This window comes from Chrysochloris asiatica, unplaced genomic scaffold (genome assembly GCF_000296735.1).
Source record: "Chrysochloris asiatica unplaced genomic scaffold, ChrAsi1.0 scaffold00181, whole genome shotgun sequence".
NCBI classification, from domain to species: domain Eukaryota; kingdom Metazoa; phylum Chordata; class Mammalia; order Afrosoricida; family Chrysochloridae; genus Chrysochloris; species Chrysochloris asiatica.
The window spans coordinates 4,759,493-4,783,531 of NW_006408699.1; the positions used below are offsets into that span (position 1 = coordinate 4,759,493).

The 24,039-nt window shown below is 37.4% G+C and overlaps 1 protein-coding gene across 1 annotated transcript in view; it reads left to right on the forward strand.

Moving 5' to 3' along the window:
- CCDC148 (coiled-coil domain containing 148) overlaps positions 1-24,039 on the forward strand; it is a 396,419-nt gene that overhangs the window by 146,931 nt on the left and 225,449 nt on the right. Inside the window, exons 9-10 of the mRNA XM_006872045.1 lie at positions 15,534-15,672; positions 18,646-18,852. Coding sequence (XP_006872107.1) covers positions 15,534-15,672; positions 18,646-18,852 — 346 coding nt within the window. The remainder of the gene's footprint in view (positions 1-15,533; positions 15,673-18,645; positions 18,853-24,039) is intronic.

A 24,039-nucleotide genomic window follows, 5' to 3' on the forward strand; every position in this document is an offset into this window, starting at 1 on the left:
TTATTTAAGTGCTGTCGAGTTAATTAAACGTTTGGCCAAATACAGCAGGCTAATTTTTAAGTTGATAATGTTGTATGGCCCACAAATGATGTCATAAATTTTGGCATAGAAAAGGTTCCCCACCCCTAATGCAATGATCAGTAGGAAACAGAAATTTGGTAAAAATGTAGGGAGGTGATATCATGGTGTCAGCCCATGGAACTCTGGATGGTAGATTTAAATACAAACAATTTACAAAACACTTAGAAAAATCTTTTTGCAAAGAAAATAAAAATAGTCCTTTGATTTTTACCTAATGAATGGTGAAGTATAAAGTGAATTTACTCAGGGTTTGAAATAGTATGGAGAAATGAAAAGTTGTTGTATAGACTTTTTTGAAAGCTAATCTTGACTGAACACAGAGAGTACCAGCAAGTTGTTTATTTGTGTTTTATTGACTATGCAAAGACATCAACTGTGTGGATCATAGCAAGCTATGGAAAACAGTGAGAAGAATGGGAATGCTCATGAGTAACCTGGACTTATGACCAAGAGGCAGTCATTCTAACAGGAGATACTGAATGGTTTAAAATCCAGAAAGGTGTGCTTCAAGATTATATCCTTTCCCTATTATCTATTCAATCTGTGTTGTGAGAAAATAATCTGAGAAACTGGATTATATGAAGAAGATCATGATATCGGAAATGGAGGATGAGTCATCAACAGCCTGTGGTATGTAGATGATACAACTATGCTTGCTGGAAGCAAAGAGGACTTAAAATACTGACAAAGGTCAAAGACTACAGTCTTCATTATGGATTGCTCCTCAATGTAAAGAAACCAAAAATCCTCACAACTGGAACAATAAATAACATCTTGGTAAACGGAGAAAATATTGAAGTTGTTAAAAGAGTTTCATTTTGCTTGAATCCACAATTAACACTCATGAAAGCAGCAGTTAAGAAATTTGCAGTAGGCAGGTCTGCTGTAGAAGACTTTGTTAAAGTGTTACAAAGGAAAGATGTTAATTTGAGGACTAAGGTGTGTCTGACTTGTTATTGTTGTTAAGTGCTGTCGAGTCCGGTCTGACTCATAGCGACCCTGTATAGGGTTTCCAAGGAGCAGCTGGTGAGCTTGAATAGCGGACCTTGTGGTTCAAACCAATTTTGCAGTTCAGTGCATTAATCCTCAGCACCACATTCAGTCACCTCATGTGCATGTGAAAGTTGGACAATAAATAAGGAAGACTGAAGAAAAGTCAATGTTTTAAAATTATATATGCATTTGAATTACATAACAATTGTGAAGATGGTACAGGACTGGCAATGTTTCTGTTGTACATGAAGTTCTTATGAGTTGGAGCTGATTGGATGGCATTTAATTACAATAATAAGCTATAGAAAAACAGGCAACAACTGATATTTAATAAGTATGTACTATATGAGTAGGAGCTCTGGTAGCGTGGTGGTTACGAATCGAGATGCTAACCTCAGAGTCAGCAGTTCGAAACTACCAGCTGTTCGCGGGAGAAAGATGAGGCTTTCTGCTCCAGTAAAGATTTACAGCCTCGGAAACCCTGTACAGGTTCGCTATGAGTTGGAACCGACTCCACGGCACATAACAACAACAACAACATATGACTTGGAGTCCTGGTGTGGTGCTGTGGGTTAATGCGCCAGACTGCAAAGCCATTTGAACTGCAAGGTCGGCGGTTCAAGCTCACCAGCTGCTCCTCAGGAACCCTATACAGGGTCACTATGGGTCAGAATTGACTCAACAGCACTTAACAACAGCTATATGACTTGTACATGTGATTTTACTCCTCAACAGGAGCCATATAAAAGTTCTGTTTTGCCAATTATGACGCTGTGGCTTAGTTGTTATTGTTGTTAAGTATGACCCTGTACAGGGTTTCCGAGGAGCAGCTGGTGAGCTTGAACCACTGACCTTGTGGTTCAAGCTGACTTTGCAGTCCAGGGCATTAACCCACAACACCACTCCAGGACTCCATTGTGGTTTAATGGGAGGGTGGAATTTACCCAAACTTTCTGAGGTAACAAATAAGTGCTTATGCTACAGAAAGAAAAAAAGAGACAATTTATTTCAATAATACATTTTAATACAGTAGCTCCCAAATGTTATCATTTCAACATATGAGTATTTTAAAATAATTGAAATAATTTAACATTTTTTCATACTATAGCTCCAAAATTAGGTTTTTATTTTATATTTAAAACACATCTTAATGTTAACTAGATTCATTTTTAAGTCTTCAATAGCCACACGTGGCTAGTGTATACCATCTTGGATGCTGTTGTTATTGTTAAGTGCCCTCAAGTTGTTTCCAACTCATAGCAACGCTGTATAGGGTTTATAAGGAGTGAGTAGTGAGTTTGAACTGCTGACCTTACAGTTCAAACGAACCTTGAGGTTCAGTGATTATTCTACAGCGCCACACCAGAACTCCTACCATCTTGGATAGCGTAGGACGTCTTTGAGGAATATTATCTTTTACTAAAACATATTCATTTTTTTTTTTACTACAATTGAATCTTTTTCTTTATTCATTGTGTTTTGGAAGTTATTTGGCTTCTATTTAGGCTGTATTTCATTTCACTTCTAATGTGAAGACAAGTTTAATTGCTTGTTTTAGGCTCAGATGAGATTATGTTTTTAATTTCCTAACATTTGGATGAATTAATCATATAGATGAGACATAATTATTTTATGCTCCATTTAGTAATGTCAGATCTGAAGTAGATGGATAGAAAAGGCTATAGAGCGACAGCAAATAATTTCTGCTTTACTGTTTGATAGGTATAGTAAATGTTTTAACGTTGGTTTATAGTTATTATTCTATTATTTTTTGGTGTCTCAATCTGAATATTATTTAAAATTCAGAATAATTTCAATAGTTTGGCTCCTCAGTGTATATACTATCAAGGCTCATAGTTTTGTAGTCTTCAACTAAATTATTTCAATTTACTCTAATTGTTAGTAACTTCCAAGAAACTTTACTAGTCTACTAATTTTTCCTTTTATTTGTAACACCTTTTTCATTTGTTATAGAAATTATTATACTTATTAGAGTTTTGCTTTATTTTTTAACTAGAGGCAAGCAAAGAGGGATACATCTGGCAGCATTTTGTATATTTTAGATGTGTGTATATGTTTATAAGTCCTAGTGTGGTGCTGATGGATAAGCACTGGACTTTTAACTACAAGGCCAGTGGTTCTAACCCACTTACTCAGAAACTTTATACAGGGTGGCAGTGAATTAGAACTGACTCGATAGCACTTTACAATATCGATACATATGAAGGGCTTTATGAAAATGTCTGTGGAAAAGTTCCATTACTTTTTAGGATACCTGGTATGGTGCTGTAGGATCAGCACTGTACTGCAAACCATAAGGTCGTGTTTCAAACTCACCAGCTGCTCCTCGGAAACCTGTATGGGTCACTATGAGTTGGGACTGACTCAATGGCAGTTAACAACAACAGCAACATGTTGTTTATAAAAATGAAAAGATACTATACACATTCACTATTTTTCCTATATATGATATTGTTGTTAAGTACCACCAAGTTGGTTCTGACTCATAGTGTCCTTGTATAGTGTTTCCAAGAAGCAGTTGGTGAGTTTGAACCTCCGATCTTCCAGTTAGCAGTTCAGTGCTTATTCTATAGCACCAAATTAGGACTCCTGTATGTTGTTGTTGTTGTTAAGTACTGTGGAGTCGGTTCTGACTCATAGTGATCCTGCACAGGGTTTTCGAGGCTATAAATCTCTACAGGAGCAGAACACCTCATCTTTCTCCCATGGAACCGCTGGTGGTTTTGAACTGCCGACCTTGACGTTGGCAGCCCGACTTGTAACCACTACGCTACTGGAGCTTCTTAGTCAAATCCAATATCATTCATTCTTTTAATACACATATATGGAGCCTTATGTTTTAGGTCAGTGTATTAAATATTTTTTGACAACATATTTTTCATAAACTGCATAGCATTGTAATATATGTTTATGCCACCATAAATTCAGTCCATTTTTTAAATCTGTGGACAATTGGTTTTATTCTGCATTTTTATATTTGGTTTAAAATCTTGGTATAAACAACTTTGTCACTATGTGTTGAGCAATTCTATGCTTATTAACTTTCATAAATTTCTAGAAACAATATTGAGTCAAAGAGTGTGTAAAATTTTAAAGCTTCTGAGAGTCTTACAAAAATTGCCTTCTAGAGAAGCAGAACAATTTATATTTTTTATCAACAGAGTTTTAGATTGTTTTTTTTTAATACTTTTTAAAATAACATTGCTGCTGTTGTTGTTAAGTGCTGTAGAGTCGGTTCCACTCATAGCGACCAAAGTAGCTGATGGATTTGAACTGCCAATCTTGTGGTTCGCAGTCCATTGCTGATCCCACTGCACCACACCAGAAGTCCATAACATTGCTATTAGTATTTAAAAGTCTTTTCTGTTCTATTACAAGTCCTGGTTTACAAGCGAAGAAACAAATGTGCATTCATCTAATTATTAGTGAGAGTGAAAATCATTCCATATGTTTATTGGTTATATTGATTTGAAAGAGCTCTTTGTGTATTGACAACAGAGACACTTTTTAATATCTGTTTCAGTACTTTTTTATTTTTACAATATTTGCTTTTAAAATGTTTTATTAATTAAATGTAGCATTCTTTTTTCTTATGATTTCTGACATTGGTGCCATATACTAAAATATGATTTAACTTATGAGGGAAGCATTTCTAATTTATTGAAATATAAATATTGTAATCCTTTTTTAGGACTTACAAGGCATCAATGCAGAGTTCACATTCCCTGCCTGACCTGAAAGGACTAGTAGCTTTGGTGCAATCTTGAAGTTGAAATTTTGCTGACTTGATATTTAAATTAGGTTTTCTCTGTTAGTAAATATTTATTTATCAAGTGTTTTACATCAATAAGGAAAAGAGGTACGAAACATAAGAAGATGAAGAAATTAGTTTTAGGGCTTGGGGCTTTATAAGCCTTGGTTATTCTGTTGGAGTTATTGATCAGAACACTTGATACTGTGTTCCTCTGTGAATTTTGAAGGAACCCTGGTAGCATAGTGGATTATAAATTGGGCTGCTAACTAAAAGATCAATAAATTAAATCTACCATTCACTCCATGGGATAAAGATGAGCTTTTCTGCTCCTGTACAGATTTAAAGCCTTGAAAATCCTGTACAGGGTTGCTGTGAGACAGAACCAATTTGGTGGCACACAACCACTACCACCACCATGTGAATTTCACAGTGACTTTTTTTAGTCTCTTTTTTCAATATTTACCTATGTAGCATATAGCTCTATCACTGTCTATATGTGAAAGTTTTAGCAAAAGGGAAATATATACGCTTAAAAAATTAATAAACCTGATTCCTTGCTTGTTTTGAAGTAAAGAATATATATTGTTATTGTTAAGTGCTGTTGAGTTGGTTCTGACACATAGCGACCCCAGTAGAGGGTTTCCAAGGCTTTAAATCTTTGCAGGACCCTCATCTTTCTCCCTCATAGTGGCTGTTGGGCTCAAACTGTGGACCTTGTGATTTGCAGTCCAGTGCTTATCATATGTAGTCACTGCACTCCCCAAAGAATCTCTGGTAGCGTAGCGGTTATGAATCGGTCTGCTAACCTGAAGGTCGGCAGTTTGAAACTACCAGCGGTTCCACAGGAGAAAGATGAGGCACTCTGCTCCTGTAAAAATTTACAGCCTTGGAAATCCTGTGCAGGGTCACTATGAATCGGAACCGACTCCATGGTACTTAACAACAACAATTGCTAATAAAAGATGAAACAGACCAAAGTCAGCATCCAGAGCCAGCACTTAGAAACATTGAGTAGTCTCATATAATTTTCTTTTAAAAAGTATTAAAAATAAACAAATACTTGTGTGTGTGATTGTAGCTTGATGGCTACAAGTTAGAAGAAAGAAAGGGACAGAAACCTAATAGATAACTGACATCTGCTTATTTGATGAGGTCACAACAAGTTAAAACACTGGAGCCTTAATTAGCAGATGGCATTTTTCTGAGAATGCTGTCTCAGAATTCTCAGAAGGTTTCAGTGCCCGAGCATGTCTTAACTCAGATTCTACATTTCCGGTCTGGGCTAGTTGTATGTTAAGGCTGGTTAGTAAGGAGAGAAATTCTGAGAAACAGCAGCATAATTATATGATCTTCTGATATTCACTTAGTCACATCAGCCCACTCAGCCAACATCTTGGATCACTGTAACTCACATTTGGTGTTGGACATTTCAAAGTGAATCATCCCATGGGGTTTCCAAGATTGTCAATCTTTATGGAAGCTGACTGTCACATGTCTCAACTGATGGGTTCGAACCACAGATCTTTTTGTTAGCTGCCAAGCACTTAGCCACTGCACCATCAGGGTTCCTAGAAATACATTTTTAGTTCAGTAGCCTTTATGGTTACTATTGCTGTAGCTTACATCTGCCTTCTTGACACAATTGTCTCACATATAGACTGCAGAGTGTAATGGTATATAAGGATGCATTTTCAATACTACAGGAAGCTGAAAAATCTGAGCATCACAGAATGAGGGGTCTGAGTCATTTGTGAGAGTTTTCTATTCTTCATTGAGTGTGAAATCAAATTAATATTGAGTAAATCAGATTGGAGAAAATGAAACTATAGCAACTTGGCAGATTTGTGTCTAGGACAATTGCCATATGTTATTTTTTAACCTGATAATTCAATTGAATTTGTTATTAAAATAATAAATATGCATAGTTATAGGCAAAGACAAGATGAAAATTTCTATGAAGCAGAATGCCAGATTTTGACAGGGGAAGAATTATAAAACTTGCTTTTATGTATCAAATCAATTGTTCATAGCAACAAATTGTCGCTATTCCTTATACCTTGAAGTATAAGCTGCAGGTACAATATAACTCTTTGATGAGCCCATATTAGAACTATGGAGCACTAATAATGTGAGAAATAAAATGATTACATTCTTATATATGTTTATTTGCCATATTATAGAGTCTACAAAGAACATAAATTTGAGCATTATTAATGTAAAAAAAAAAAAAAGTGTGGTGTAGGATAAAGTACGGAACCACAAGGTCAGTCTGAAACACAAGATTGCAGTTCAAACACACCAACTGCTCCTTGATACCCCTATACAAGGTCTCTATGAGTTGGAATAAAAACATCAAATATAAAAGTAAGAGAGAAAAAGCCATTTCTTTTTGAATCCATTTTTATTACATATTAACAGTTATTTGTAGTTTGTTATTGTTGTTAGGTGTCATCAAGTCAGTTCTGACTCATAGGGATTCTATGAACAACAGAACAAAACACTGCCCAGTCCTGCGCCATCCTTACAATCATTGTTAAACTTGAGTCCATTGCTGCTGCCGCTGTGCAAACCATCTAGTTGGGGGTCTTCCTCTTTTTCACCGACTTCTCCTGATAATATGTCCAAAGTATGAGAGATGAAGTCTCACCATACGGCCTTCTAAGGACCATTCTGGCTGTTTTTCTAGCAGTCCATGGTACTTTCAATATTCTTCTCCAAAACTATCACTCAAACACATCAACTTTTCAACAATTTTCCTTATTCACTGTTTAATTTTCACATGCATATGAAGCTATTGAAAATACCATGGTTTGGGTCAGGTGTACCATTGTCCTCAAACTGGCTTCTTTGTTCCTCAACACTTTATAAAGGACTTGTGCAACAGATTTGCCTAATTCAATATGTCATTTGCTTCCTTGAATGATGCTTCCATGAGTGTTGATAGTGGATCCAAGCAAAACAAAATCTTTGACAACTTCAGTCTTTTCTCTGTTTATCATGATGCTATTTCTTGGTCCTGATGTAGCATTATAGCATCGTCATTGGATTGGCCTGTGAACCTCAAGGTCTGCGGTTCAAACCAGAAACCTATATAGGGTCACTATGAGTTGGAACTGACTTGATGGTACTTAACAATAAAAACAACAACAACAATTTATTGGTCCAGCTGTGAGGATTTTTGTTTTCTTTATATAGAGGTGCTAACCATACCTGAAAGCTGTGGTTTTTGATCTTCATCATTAATTATCTTATTGGCAGTTGTTGTTGTTAAGTGTCATCGAGTCCGTTCTGACTCATAGCGACCTTATATAGGGTTTCTGAGGAGTAGCTGGTGAGTTTGAACTGCTAAACTTGTGGTTTGCAGTCCAGTGCTAATCCTACAGTGCCATACCAGGAGTCCTACTGGTAGTTAGTTAGAGGTATTATCATAGCATTCTTATGTGGCAAAGAGACCTTGGTGTCACAGTGGCTAAGGTACTCAGCAGCTAACTTAAAGATCAGTGGTTCAAACTCACCAGCTGTTCAATAGGAGAAAGATGTGCCATTTGGCTTCTGTAAATATCAATGGCAGTGGTTTGGTTATGTGACAATTGCAATGTCAGAAGTAAGCCAGTTTTATAATTTTTGCTTTTGGGCCTGTAAATTTCAGTCACAGTATCTATACAAGGCAAATATTTTCAATTCTGTCATCCTTAAAAATGCTTTTGTTTCCAACAATGCTCAGTCACAAAGTAAAAAATAAAGTGGTGACATCGAGAAAGATCAATTTAAGGATTTTTTTTTTTCAATATTATAGTTAATATTGTATTTGTAAGTGATCTTGTCTTCACTAATTCTCCACATTTGAGTTTGAGGTGTTTTTTTTTTGTTTTGTCTTAAACACAGTCCATGTATTGGAACATCTGTCTGACCCCAATCAACTGAGCCATATTAATTTAGATGCTAGTCCCTGGCCACATTGAATCTGCATCTCTTTCATCACTGTATCACCTCTTAGTACTTATTTTCCAAAGCACTCTTAGGATTCTGCCATGAAGAAGTCATCTTTCTTCTCTTCAGTTAACTATCAGGGTATCTTTGACTGTAAGAGAATCCCACCCCAACTTAACTTAAACAATAATGAGACTTCTTATCTTCTTTAACAAAAAACTCAAAGGTAAAGATGTTCAAGAACAATGGGGTCTGCTTGTCTTCATTCTCCTGCCTTGCCTTCCGGCATGATAGATGTTGTTGTTAAGTGCCCTAGAGTCAGTTCCCACTCATACCAACCCTGTGTAGGGTATCTGAGGAGCAACTCCTGGGTTTTCAGCACCAACCTTGCAGTTAGCAGTTCACTGCTTATCCTACAGCACCACAGAAGATTTCTTGATAAATGACTGCAGCAGTTTTACATAATAACATCCAGGATCAGAATTGGCCTTTTCTTCATAGTAGCTCTTTTTAGGAGCCAGGGCCTTTGCTAAAGAAGACTTCTCATATTTTATTGACCAGAATTTGTCCATACCTAAACCATTACTGATGAGTTGGATGGGATTTTTTTTGATAGCTTAAGATCTATCAAGATTCACTCACAGGCCTGAACATGGAGCCCAGTTTCCCCCCAAAGTATAGGGCTGATGAAGGCTGGTGGATTAGGATTCTGCTGAACAGGAGGCAGGGATAAGCAATGTTTCTTATAACTACCTTTCTGTAAACTTTTTGTGAAGAATATAAGCATATAGGATGATTGAGCCATTACATTTCCCCATTAGAGGTTGTTTTATGTTGACCAGATCATTTGAAAACTATCTCTTAAAACTAGCGGTTAACATGGGAAACACAGGGGGGTTTAAGATGCTTGCTGTTATCACACAAATATATATATATATATATTCTTAGTAAAATATATTTATGCTTGCTATTATCACACACACACAAAAATATATATTCTTAGTAAAATTGAGTTATCTATGCAAACCACTTAAAAAAATCTAATTAAAAACCAGGGTGTTTGTTATGAAATTGCAGCTCCCAAGTAAATTGTGTAATCTCTTCTAACTAGATTTTCATCCTTAAGCATTCCTATAAGAAATCCTGGAGCCATCATTTCAGAAAACTGCCATATTTTTGCTTACCAGTCCACACCTCAGAAGAAAGAGTCTTTGATAATGGTGCAAGTTTGGCTTTATCCTATGGATTACTGTTTTTTTTTATTTTAATGATTTAATGTAATATACATTGACCATAGTCCAGAAAGCCCACTTTTCCACTTTATTGTAATCATAAGCTCCCAACTGTGAAACCAAACCAGATGGAGTCAAGGAATCCTGGAGGTGAGAAGATGAATGAGAATGGACATACTCAAGCACAATCCAGGGAGAAATTCTGATGACCAGAAATGGGTTTACTATCAATGAGTTCCCTGTAAACCAGGCTCAAAATTAAAGAGGGATTTAGATTTGGACAGTGAACTTGGGTGGAAAGTAATAATTTCATAAACCATGCTGATTAGGTTAGAATGGGTCGGATTCAGAACAATACCGTTGAAAAATGAAGTGGAACTGTGTATTCCAGAGGGTTAGACATAGCGCAGCCAGACAAGAGGATTGTGTCAGAGTTTTCGTTGATGCACATTAATCCTCTGGTGACTCACTACAACCTGCTTCTTAGTGAAGAAGCAAAAGCTATCCCTTGACACAGTTACACTTTTAGAGATAAGAGTTTTTCTTCAGGCCAGATTCACATGGCCATTTGCCAATCTCTAGGCAGTTGTCAGATGCTGATAGTTGCATCAGCTAACTTCAAGAGGCACTAATTATGGTGTTGCCTGGAAAGTTCCTGTTATGAACTGAATTGTTTCCCCAGCTAAAATAGGTGTTGTAAATCCCAACCTCTGTGCCTGTGGTTATAACCCATTTGCGGCTGGTTTGTCTTTGTTATGTTAATGTGGCAGGATTAGTAGGCTGTTTTATGAGTCAGTCTCTTTTGAGATATAAGAGATTAAATGTAAACTAGCAAGCAGAGATGGGGAAGAGAGATGCCAAGCCACATGAAGACAAGGACCTTTCTCCAGAGTCAACAGAGAGAGGAAGCTTCTTCCTGGAGCTGGCATCCTGAATTCAGATTTTCAGCTGCCTAAAGTGTGAGAAAATAAAGGTCCGATTGTTAAAGCTATCCACTTGTGGTGTTTCTGTTCTATGGGTGGCACTTGATCACTAAGATGGTCCCTTCATGTTGGTAAAATACATAACAGCTTTCAGCCAATTTGGAAACACAATATTTACTTTCATAAACTTGTTTTCACTGTTAAAGGACCCTTATATATTTTGTTTGCCATCCTTGGCTCCCACTCACCAAATGTATTTTGATGATATGGAACCAGCACCCTAGGGAGATGGTTTAAATAGGACTACAATGAAAGCTGGTAGCTAAGTTAGTTACAAGTCTATTTGGAATATTTGAAATTACTCTAATAGGTAGAATTAAGGAGACAATTGGCCTTGGCCATGTAGTCTCACAGCCCTATCATCTTCATTTTCTGAATTACAATAAAAAAAGAAAGAAACTATAGAGATCTGCCAAAATGTAAGATAATTTTTATTAAAAAAAATTTTTTTAGAGTGATTATTCCTTTTAATTCAGAAAGTAGGTTAGGGATAAGAATATTTAAAAATATCTGTGTAATTTAGCTAGTACTGAAAGTTTGAAGGTTTGAATCCACCCAGAGGCCTTTGAAATCTCTCTGGAGTATACTTCTACTCTGACACATGGGCTTGCCATGGCTCACAGTCAACTCAATAGCAACTGCTTTGGTTTGGTTTTGGTTAAAACAGAACTCTGGAAAGTAAAAACGAACCTTATTTTCAGTTCTGCTATATAGATTTTTTTCTGTACAATGAAAAGATAAAGATTTGAGTAGTAAGGACAAATGCCCACATTTGAAGTTAGAAATACAGACATATGGAATTTGATTTTCTTTTAGAGGTTTAAAAGCTATATTTCTAAGAAATGGCTACTTGGTCATTTTGACGATTCCTCATAGATGTTTACTATCCCAAAGACTCATATAACATACAGTGGTGGGAGTTTTGTTCCTCATAAGCAACATTTCTAATGGAGATGTACGATTGTTCCATTAGTGTTTCCAATGTGAATATTTGTCTCGAGGTTTAAATCTGCAGTTAAACTGCTATAAATACTCATAAAATAATAATAATAAAAATTAATGTATCATTTCTTCTAAGTATGTTTTTCATTTTTATTCTGCATGTACTAGAAAAGTGATATACGATTTGTGTAATTGTGGTAATTGAAAAAAAGCTGTTGGGATATGAAGCTTCTAAGAGCAACAAGAAGGACAAAAAATGTCTGTGATCACTCTTCATGGTATACTTATTCTGAAATATCTGGTTTTAATGTTGTATTATTATTTTATATGTTTAAGTGGTTTTAATGTTATCATTAAAATGGCACCTAATTAATACATTCACACCATGTATAAAAATGTACTGAGTGTCACAAATTCTTCTGCTGCTATATTTATTTATAGCAATGTAAACTGCTAAATGAGTGCTTTTATGTGAAAAGCATTTTGGTAAATGTTTGCTATTTGCACTTTCTCTTCAAGGACAGTTACAATCATCAAAGCAATTAGCTTTGAAGTAATTCTTCATTTATCAAAGGCTTTAAACTATTTTTGAAAACTTTGGGTAAAATTGCTTGTAGTTTATCTTTGGTTGAGTTCTATAGAAGCAAAGCTGAGATGGGGGTTGCTGGAACAGATGATTTATTGGGAGATGCACCTGGGAGAAGGGGAGTGAGGGAAATGGGATAGGACAGATGGGAATGGCTAAACAAGGACAAGTTCTCAATGGACCCTGGCTGAAGTCGGATCCCAAGGGAGGCTGTGGAGCATGAATAGTTCCACAGAATTTATCCCATGTTGAGACAAGTGGACTGGCATTCTGTACCTGTATGCCCACTAGTCATTGGTTGTAATTGGCCTTTGAAACCATTCCCATTTGACCCAGGATAATTTTCCAGAGAAGATAACTGAGTTACTTAGCCAAAACTAGCAGCACCTTAGTGATAGACACTTTAACTAGTAAAGGTGATCTTGCTGTTATAGTTGTTAAAAGCAGTCTAGTTGTTTCTGACTCATAGCGACCCTGTATAGTGTTTCTGAGGAGCGGCTGGTGAGCCACAAACCACTGGCTTTGTGGCTCAAACTGACCTTGAAGTCCAATGCTTATCCTATAGTGCCACACCACGACTTCTAACGGCGATTTGGGTGGGCACCAAATGCATATGTTATATAGATGACTGGCTGGTGAGTTAATTATGTGCAATTTAGTAGTAGGTTCAGACTCTGCAATCCTGTGTAGGCTGTAAATCTTTACAGGAGCAGAAAACCTTATCTTACTCCCGTGCAATAGCTGGTAGTTTCGAACTGCTGACCTTGAGTTTAACAGTCCAACTTGTAACCACCATGTGACGAGAGCACCTTATCTAGACGAATGTTGTTGTTGTTAAGTGCCGTCGAGTCGGTTCCGACCCATAGCGACCCTGTACAGGGTTTCCGAGGGTGTAAATCTTTACGGGAGTAGAAAGCCTGATTTTTCTCCCGCGGAGCAGCTGGTAGTTTCGAACTGCTGTCCTTAAGGTTCGCAGCCCGATTCGTAACCACTACGCTACCAGAGCTCCTTATCTAGACGAATAGCTTAATGTAAATGAATGGAAAACTTGGTGGGCTTAGATTTTGTTACTTAACCACTTTTGAACATACACCCACACTCCCTGTAGAAACAGTTTAGAAGCATTAATGAGAACATGGACTTCAGGTCTCTTTTTGTTGTTTGCCGTGTAATAATGAAGAGTTTATGTGGCTAACTTTGCTATTAAAAGGTTTTCATGTTGCCATGAATGAAAATACATTCCTTGAGAGAGGACCTGATAAATTGTGCATGAAGATTTGAGGGCAATTTAAATGCCAAGTATACTCAGGCAAGTTCTTCCTCCCTGCTTACTTCCCTATTTTTAATGCTTTAGTCACGGAAGCCTTGGACTGTTGATAAATTCATAATTGATTCAGACAGGACCAAAGCCCTTAGTGTATTAAATGAATGAGCATATTTCAAATTCTTCTTTCTCTGCAGTTGTTAATTAGGTCATACTCAAGAACTATAGAGTATACTTCTACCTGGGTAGACCATCCCCAGCCCTCTTTTGCCTCCCATTATAGAGTTGGTAGAGAGGATTTTCTTTTCTAGCTACTTTACAGAGTACTGGTGTGGTACTGTCGGTTAATACACCAGACTGCAAAGCCGTTTAAACTGCAAGGTCGGCGGTTCAAACTCATCATTGGCTCCTCAGAAACTCTATACAGGGTCACTATGGGTCAGAATTGACTCTATGGCACTTCACAACAACAACAACGAGAATAATGAAGTGCTTTACAGAAACTAGGTAACCTTGTAAGAGGACAGTGGAGTTTCCATTCGTATCATTGATTTAAAAGGTGTTTCATTCTTTTTTCAATTGTCTGTATTTTTTTAGGGGCATAGAAGACATAGTATGAAAAGTCTTTGAATCTGTCAATTAACTTTAAAGTCAAAGACCACTGATAGAGCAGAAATAAACAATAGAAAATTTTCATCTTGGAGCAAAGAAATATTTGTTGCTAATAATATTCCCTCTGATTGCATTGGTTTTTGATTATTCTAATTTATTAAACAGGAATAATATTATGCAAATAAACTTGGGATACAAACAGAGCAGATTAATTCCATTTAGAGTTCAAGCTGATATTGCAACCTTTTTCATTCTGCTTAGGGCTTTGCTCCTACTTTATATAGAACACAAACCAAGCAAGTGATTATTCTCTAAAGTAAGAAGGACTTTTTAAATGATGGGCATATTGTAGAGAAGGTGACTTGAAACAGTTGTATTTACAAATGATTTCTTTAGTGACATGAAATGTGACGTCATTTGTCCTCTTTTCACTACCAATATCTACATTCTTACCATTCACAAACCAAGAAGTTGAGAGAATAACATAAAAGATCATTGTAGACTTGCCTTTATCGTTAAACCTTAAATAAATGCCTTCCTGTTTATTTTCCTTTAGGTAGTTGTTCATTTAACTCTGCCTATATTTTCCTTCTATCTGAGTGAATAAGCAAAATTCTTTTTTAAATCTGTGTGTTTAATAATTCAGTTTGTAATTTTTGTTTATTTCATTCATTGGCCATTATTTTAAACATAGGGAAGACAGAATAAATAATCTTAAAAATACTTTGTCTTATTGTCTTTGTATGGTGCTGTAGGGTAGGCAGTAGACTGCAAGGCCACTGTGAACTGCGAGATTGGCAGTTCAAACTCACCATCAGGGCTACTATGAGTCAGAACTGACTAGATGGCATTTAGCAACAACAACATTGTGGAACCTATTCAAATTATGCCCCAAACTCATGGCAAGACCAAATAAAGGATTGAAAGAAACCATTGTACTAAAATTTAGAAACTTCCACACATCAAATTTAGCTAATGTATTAAAACATACTCAAAGAGAGGCAAAACTCTCATTTTACATTGTAGTTATTGCTTGCTATTATTATTTACAATATTTTAAATTGCTTGAACATTTTGAGCTCCCTAAGGCCCCATAATATTTAATAATATTCTGTGACATTATCGTTTCTTCCAGAAATTTCCAATTAAGTGAAGAAGACCATTGGATTTACCAGGCTGTTTTGGATCAGTATCCAGGAAATCTCTTTGCCAGAAGGACTCTGTATCTGGACATGTTACAAAGATATTTTCCCCATAAATCTAGGCAAGACCTGGTGAGTGCTGGACTCTGCATTCTGGCAAGTTCTATTGTTTTAATGATCTATACTATAAAGGAACAAAACATATATTTTAAAAGATGGCTCTCTGAAAATATTTTTTCCTAGGACATAGAAATAATAAAGTTACAGATTTGTGCTGATCATTTTTCAAGTTTATGCAGTTTATATTGAAGTGGGGTGTTGCCAGAGGCAACATTTACTCCTTTTGCACTTAACTAGTCCCTGAGATCTTACTGGGGCTCTCAAGGCTGCTGTCTAGTATTTGACCCCCAGATGTCCACTCTCTGATGCCTACCCTCAGAGCTTCTGTTAGCCTGAAGGTGGAATGGCTGTGCCTCCATCTACAGAGTTTGCCACAGTAGTCCCTCTAGTCTTGGAAAACCAACAGTCTCCCTAAGCACTGAATCCCCCCGCAACAATTCATCTTGACTCTCATAGATGGGCTAGAGATATATAACAGCCCCAAACTCAGAACTCAAAGGAGTATGTGAAAATTTTTTGAGAGGTAAGTGGGATTTACTGTCTAGTTCTTTAGTCAACCAGACCACAAGGCGAAAAAATATTAGTTTCTGTGTCAATAATTAATTATTTTTTTTTGTGTCAACAATTAATTTTTAAATTACTGTTGTTGTTAAATGCCATCAAATCAGTTCTGACGTAGCAACCCTGTATACATTTTCCAAGAAGTGGCTGGATGGTTTGAATTGTCAAACGTGCAGTTAACAGTCCAGTGCTTATCCTAAAGCACCATACCCGGACTCCAATTTTTAAACTACTCTGGTAGCATAGAGGTTACGAGCTGGGCTGCCAACCTCAAGGTGAGCTGTTCCATGGGAGAACAATGAGACTTTCTGCTCCTGTAAAGATTTACAGCCTCAGAAACCCTATGTTGTTGTTGTTAAGTGCCGTCAAGTCGGTTCCGACCCATAGCGACCCTGTACAGGGTTTCCAAGGGGTCGCTATGACTATGAGTTGGAACCGAATCTACAGCACATAACCGCTACCACCCTATTTCAGAAATATATTTAAAATATTATCACATACTCAGCATTGGTAATTGTTTTAAATTAAGCAAGTAAATAAAATTAACGTGTATAGAAGTTAACTGTGTATCATTCATGTATAAACTCATTTAACAGACATAGCAATGCATGACAGTGATACTATTATTATTCTTAGTTTATAAGTAAGGAAACTGAAGCAAAGCCCAACAACAATTCTCTCCTTTCCTCTCTCACCCACCACAATCTCCCAAATATTATTTTTAAATTTTGTCTTTACTTTATAATAGATTATTGTTGTTGTTAAGTGCTGCAGAGTTAGTCAACTGACCTTACAGTTAGCAGTCCGGTGCTTACCCTACAGTGCCACACCGGGAACTGTTATATAATAAACATGTTACATAATACATTTTTCATTCTGAATTTGTAAAAAATGCTGATTTATTAAATAAGATATAAGTTTTTTTTCTAAATTCCCTGTTGAATTCTGTTACCAGTTGTCATTTTGTTGTTGTTCATTGTTAAATTCGGGTTGGTTCCTACGCATAGCGACCCTGTGTAGTGTTTCCAAGGAGCAGCTGGTAAGCTTGAACTGCCAATCTTGTGGTTCAAACCGACTTTGCAGTCAACTGCATTAACCCACAGTGCAATTTGGTATATTTTTACATTGTGAAAATGATTTTACATTTACTTTCTATTGTTGTTGAGTGCCCCCAGAAGGACCCTGCGTAAACTTTCCAAGGAGTGGCTGGTGAGCTTAAACCACCGACCCTGTGGCTCAAACCAACTTTGCAATCCATCTCATTAACCCACAGCACCACACCAAGACTCCTTACTTCCTATGTTGGATTGATTATTAAGTGTTTCAGCATGCTGTATACCTTGTTTTTTAACGCTTGAGTATATCTTTGACTTTACAGAACAAAGTTTAAAAGTTTACAAAACAGATTTAGTAGTTTTTATTTGGTTTAAATGGGGTCATAGTATGTTTCACTGCGCACCTAACTAATCATAGGAAACATAAAGCATTATTTTAGGTCAACCTTAGCCTACTTGCCTTTTGTTTTTATCACTTGGAAGCTAAATAATGTATCAAATTGTGAGACTGGTTCTATATTGTCAAAATAAAGAATTCTTTAGATCAGTGACTCTCATGTTCTTGGGGGCACATCTTTATATGAAGTGCATTTCTGAATTACCTGCAGAGATTTTTCAAACTACGTAGGCTGCCCCTATTCTTATTGTTCTGCCAAACTCTGATAGGCCCCCTGGTTGAGAATCACTGCCTGATGGAATGATTGCTACCAAAGTGAGTGGAGGGTGAGAGGGAAAGGCTAAGGGTCATTGCTGTAATTATTTAAAGTATAAACCAGAAAGTTTTATTCAGACACTTGAAAGCTTCAGTAATTAATAGCAAAGCCATGTTTTCAGGATTATTGTCACAAGTTTCTGTTTATTAGCATGTTATCTTAATGAAGCACTCAAATAATTAATTTTAGAATTCTAAAACTGATTTAAATATGGGGTATCTATGAAAGTTCATGTAGGGAAAATACTCCTCTCTGCTCAGAGGATCGTTCACCTTTGTGGATTAAAAGTTGTTTTATAGTCACTTCTGACTCATAGTGACCCAGTATAGGGTCACTTGTGGTTCAAACTGACCTTGCAAGGGTCCAGTGCTTTATCCCACAGCCTCACACCTGCAACCCCAAAAGTTGTTTTAAAAGCCACCAAGTTGAGTCATATAGGAGCAAACCAAGTGCTTACAAGGTTAAGTGCGTTGTCCTCAGTCACCATTTTGTCACAGACTCACAACTCTGAACTGGCACCTGGTTCCTGGTCCCTGAATTTTCTAAACTGAAGATGCTTATCCCCAATTTCTCCACATCATTTGCTATTATAATGCCTTCTAAACTACATGCTCACTGTCATAACGATAAATGTTTCTTACTTATTTTCTTTTCAGGTCGAACATGAGAAATATTGTGAACAATATCACTTTGCTAGGGAGCAGCGAAAAATTTTGCTATCCAGTTGGAATAAGAACAGGAGAGACTTTATACAGAAGGCTGTGATGACTCTTGCTGAGGCCTGTGCAACTCATGGAATGGAGAGTACCTTGGCTAATGACAGGAAGAAACAGCAGGAGCTGTGTGCCAGTCTGAAAGCCAAGGTAAGGCGCTTCTCAGAAGGTGTTTTGGAAGGTGACTGAGTGCTCATTCACGAATCTATGTTTCATTTTTCCACAGACCCAATCTTAAATTCAGTTTCTCTAAGAAGACTATCTTGCATAAATAGTGCTAGCTTGAGCCATTTGAAATTACATTGCTTTCAGGTAAAAGATAGTCAACAATCACCAATTACATATGGTTCAAACTCAAGCAGGTAACACAGGATGGCCACATTGAAGATTTGGTTGAAACAGTCAATACCACTCATGTTGTTGTTGTTGTTGTTGTTGTCAGGTGCCATCGAGTCAGAACCGACTCATAGTGACCCCATGCACAGCAGAACGAAACAATATCCGATCCTGGGCCAACCTCACTACCGCTGCCACACTTGACGCCATCAATGATGCCACCTGGCCAATCCATCTCGTTAGGGGTCTTCTTCTTTTTCTCTGACCCTCCACCTTACCCAGCATGACATCCTTCTCCAGCGACTGTTTCCTCCGGACAATATGTCCAAACTATGAGAGACGAAGCCTAGCCATCCTGGCCTCCAAGGAGCACTCTGGCTGCACTTCTTCCAAAACAGATCTGTTGGTTCTTTTGGCAGTCCATGGCACTTTCAGTATTCTCTTCCAACACCACAACTCAAAGGCATCAGTTCTTCTACGATCTTCCTTATTCGCTGTTCAGCTTTCACATCCATATGAGATTATTGAAAATACCGTGGCATGGGTCAGGCACACCTTAGTCCTCAAGCTGACATCTCTGCTCTTCAATACTTTAAAAAGTTCCTGTGCAGCATATTTGCCCAATGCACTACGTCATCTGATCTCTTGACTGCTGCTTCCACGAGTGTTGATAGTTGATCCAAGAAGAATGAAGTCCTTGACAACTTCAATCTTTTCTCCATTGATAAGAATGTTGTTTATTGGTCCAGTGGTGAGGATTTTTGTTTTCTTGACATTGAGATGTAATCCATATCGGAGGCTGTGCTCTTTGATCTTCATAAGTAAATGTTTCAAGTCCTCTTCACTCATAGATGCTACATATTCAGATAAGATGCCAGACCAAGCTGCAGAGAATAATTATAAAGTAAATGCATGATGCTGGTTCATAGCCTCTCATTCAGATCAAAGATATTTCTTAAAAGTGTCCAATTGTGAAGATGGAGAGAATTTGTAAAGATATCTGTTTTGGAGAACTTGTTGAGCTGTGTGTAAGCTCTCAAGCTGCGCACTATAGGATAAGCACTGGACTGCTAACTGCAAGGTTGGCAGTTCAACTCCACCAGGTATTCCCGGAAACCCTACGAGTTATAGCTGACTCAGTGACGCTTAACAGGGTTGCTATGAGTTGAAACTGACTCAGTGACACTTAACACCACCACCACCAAGAGCTAATGAGGGGGGGGGGGCTCATGGATGACTTGGAGAATTTAGTGTGTAACACCTGCACTTGCAAAGATAGAGGACTGGTGTCTGAGCTGCCTCAGTGGCAAAATGGGAAGCAAGAGCTGGTGACATGGGGAGCATCTACACAGAGTTCTGAACCTGTCACAGATGCATGGATCTGGAAACCTGATGTGATGTGTCCTCTCGTAGTGTTGGCAGAAGACCACCCCATTGTATTGAGGTGCAACATAACATGCAGTAAAGTGCACAAATCTTGACTTATCTATAATGATATAGTAAAAGGATAATGGTGCACCAAGAAATGTTCCCTTGACAGGAAAAAATAGCCTGGCACACGTTACACCACAGCAATGACCCATGATAGCATATAAAAACAAAGATCTCTGTTTTAAAACATTAGGGGGAAATACCTCCTCTGCATTTTTAAGACAAAAAGATAAATTTAGTTTTTAAAAAAAAATTTTTGTTGTGATAAAAATATACATAATAAACATACACCATCTCAACAATTTCTACATATACAACTTGGTAACATTGATTCCATTCTTAAGGTTATGCAAACCTATTTTCTCTATCCTTTTCCAATTGATTCTGCCACCATTAAAATAAATAGTGTCCTCTAAGGACACACTTCCTGTTTTCTCTTCCCTCTCACCTATGGTAACCACTAGTAATCTTTGGTTTCTATAGATTTGTTTATTTCATATAGGTAAGAGCCTATCTTTGTTCTTTTGTGATTGACTTATTTCACTCAGCACGATGTTTTCAATTTCATCCATGCTGTGGCATGCATCAGGACTTCGTTTCTCTTTATGACTGAGTAGAATTGTGTATACACCACATTTTGTTTATCCATTTATTTCTTGATGAGCATTTTGGTTGTTTTCACCCTTTAACTATTGTGAAAAGTGCAGCAATGCCCACTGATTACAGCGTTTTGTCTGTGCTCCTGCCTCCTCTTCCATATATACCTAGGCTTGGGATTGTTGAGTCTTAATGGAGTGACATTCTTCCAGTGTTCTACATCCTAAATGGAAGCTGGGAGTTCCAATGAAACACTCTATATTAATCTTCTATATTCTTTAGTAAATCTTTGGTTATTGACATGGGGTCACCTTCAAGACATCCTGTCTAAGATTCTTCTGCTCTATAGTGCTCCTGGGAGAAGATGAGAGAACCCCCAAAAGAGTGGGGTCAAACGACACAAAAATGGGAGGCTGTTGGGTGGAAGAGGAGTGACCAAGTCACATGGCCATATCAGGAGAATTTGCTGCCAGAATAGCCCAGCTAACATTCAAGGCAACAAAACATGACAAGAGGGCACGAGACAGGCTCCCTTAGGGCAGCATTGGTCATCATCCAAATAAGAAGAACTTGGTTGTCTTTTTCTTGACTTTCTTCCTCTTTTCCTCTCCCCTGCTTGGACCCTGATTTCCAGGCTTCCCAGTATATGAGAAGAAAAATCAACTTTTGAATAAAAACAAAAGGGTCGATTAGTTGTTTGAAACTGGACATTTAAATTTTGTAATCAAGGTATAGTTTGTGACTTAAAATGATCACCTATCTGTTAATCCAATGAATGAGCTATGGAGTCTACTGAGTTTTTTTCTTTTAGTGACAGGAGAAACATCTGAATGGAAGACAAAAATAATGTAGTAGTTTGAGTATTTCCCACACACCATGCTGTTCAATGTTATCCAGCCTATCCTACTGAGTGGTCAGCCTATGCATCTCAGGCATTGCAAAAGATGATTTATATGAGCTTTCTGATAACCTCCATCACAAATCTAAATTGAGATGTTTGGATGCTGCTGCAGAGCATCCACAGGCTGAAATCAGGGACTGGTTTCCATTAGGCGACATAATATGGAATCTCCTTGGAAACGCATGGTCACAGAATGGTGAATTCATATCTCTGAACCATTGAGAATGAAACGTCCAACGGGTCTATGTGGACAGAGAATGGAGAAATTACAACATAAAATAGATTGTGATAAAGTGGGTTCTATTTCCCATAGTGACAGTGTTGTCATTGAGGTTTGTATTCCTGATAATGGGAACAACAAATATACAGCAAAGGAAAAAGGGTAAAGCCTATAAATTCTATGAACCATGAACAATATGAAACAAACTATTGCTGTCGAGTTGATTCTAAATCATAACAACACAGTCGGATAGAGTAGAATTGTCCAGTGGAGTTTCCAAGGTTGTAATCTTTACAGATACAGACTGCCACATCTTTCTCCCACAGAGCGGCTGGTGGGTTCAAACTGCTGATCTTTCAGGTAACAGCCAAATGCTTAACCACAGCACCACCAGGGCTACTTACTCTATAGTAACTTAAAGTCAAAATCATGCTCATGATTTTTTTTAACGTAGAAGGAAATTGGGAGATTTTTTCAAGCCCTTCATTTTATAAGCCTGAAAACTGATGCCCTAAAAGATAAAGTGACTTGCCTGAGGTTTATGCCAGCTCATTCAACTTGAAATTCAATATTCTCCCAGCCCTACGCAGCTTTGCTTACAAGAGTCCTGCAAAATAATAGAAGATATTTATTATACTGTGAGCCCCAATGTGCTATAAAGCAGGCTCACAGAATGTTAAAAATATTACTTCATTGTATCATAAATTTGACCTTTCTAAAACTAATATGCTAGTTATAATAAACATTAATTAAACATTTAACCATAATTTTGTTCTTAGCCTTAGAATTTAGAAGGGCTTTTGGGGGATGATTTAGATGATTTGTCTCTTTAATGAAAAATGTTAAAGGAATTTCAAAATACTGTGCTCTCTGTTTTGTTTTATTTTGGTTTTCTGTCAGTAACTGTTGCTGTAGCAAGTAGGACCATTTAGACAGAGTCAGAGGGATAAAGGCATGGCAGAAGGCCATTTTTATTCTCCTGCTTCCACTGTATCTGCTCTTTGGTACCTAAACTACCAGCTCTCCCTTTCAGCCAGCCCAAACCATATACTGTTATTCTATTATCTTAATTGTTATTCACGTGGTTTCATGACATGGCTGGAGAACTTCATCCGCAGATCTTCCTCTCACGTGGCTTTCTCTGCTCCTGGGCTGAGTGGTCAAGTACTGATGGGGAAAACTTAACTTCACAGGGTTCTCAATGTCACCTTTGAGACCTTAGTCTTCCTAGTTAACCCTTCTCCCTGTTCCTCTTATGACTATTCCAGAGGGTCATCACTCCTCTCAAGATGCTTATAACACCTTATAAGCTCACCCGCATATTCCCAGGAGACAATCCTCTCCTATTTTACATAGAAAATTAAGGAACATTGAGGAATGTTGTTGTTGTTAGGTACTAGTGAGGCTGTTCCGACTCATAGTGACTTTATGTACGACCGAATAAAGCATTGCTGGTCCTGTACCATCCTCACAATTGTTATGTTTGAGTTCACTGTTGCAGTTACTGAGTGAATCCATCTTTTGGGGTATCTTCCTCTTTTCTGCTGACTCTCTACTTTGCCAAGTATGTTTTTCTTTTCCACTGACTGCTCCCACCTGATAATATGTCCAAAGTCTCACCATCCTAGCTTCCAAGGAGCATTCTAGTAGATTTTCTTCTAAGACAGATTTGTTTGTTGCTTTGGCAATCCATGGTACTTTAAATATTCTTTACCAGCACCATAATTTAAATGAATCAATTCTTCCTCAGACATTCCTTATTCATTGTCCAACTTACCAATACATATAAAGCTAAGGGCAGATCATCAGTTTTACATTCAACAAATCATATACTTTGTTTCATTACAATGGT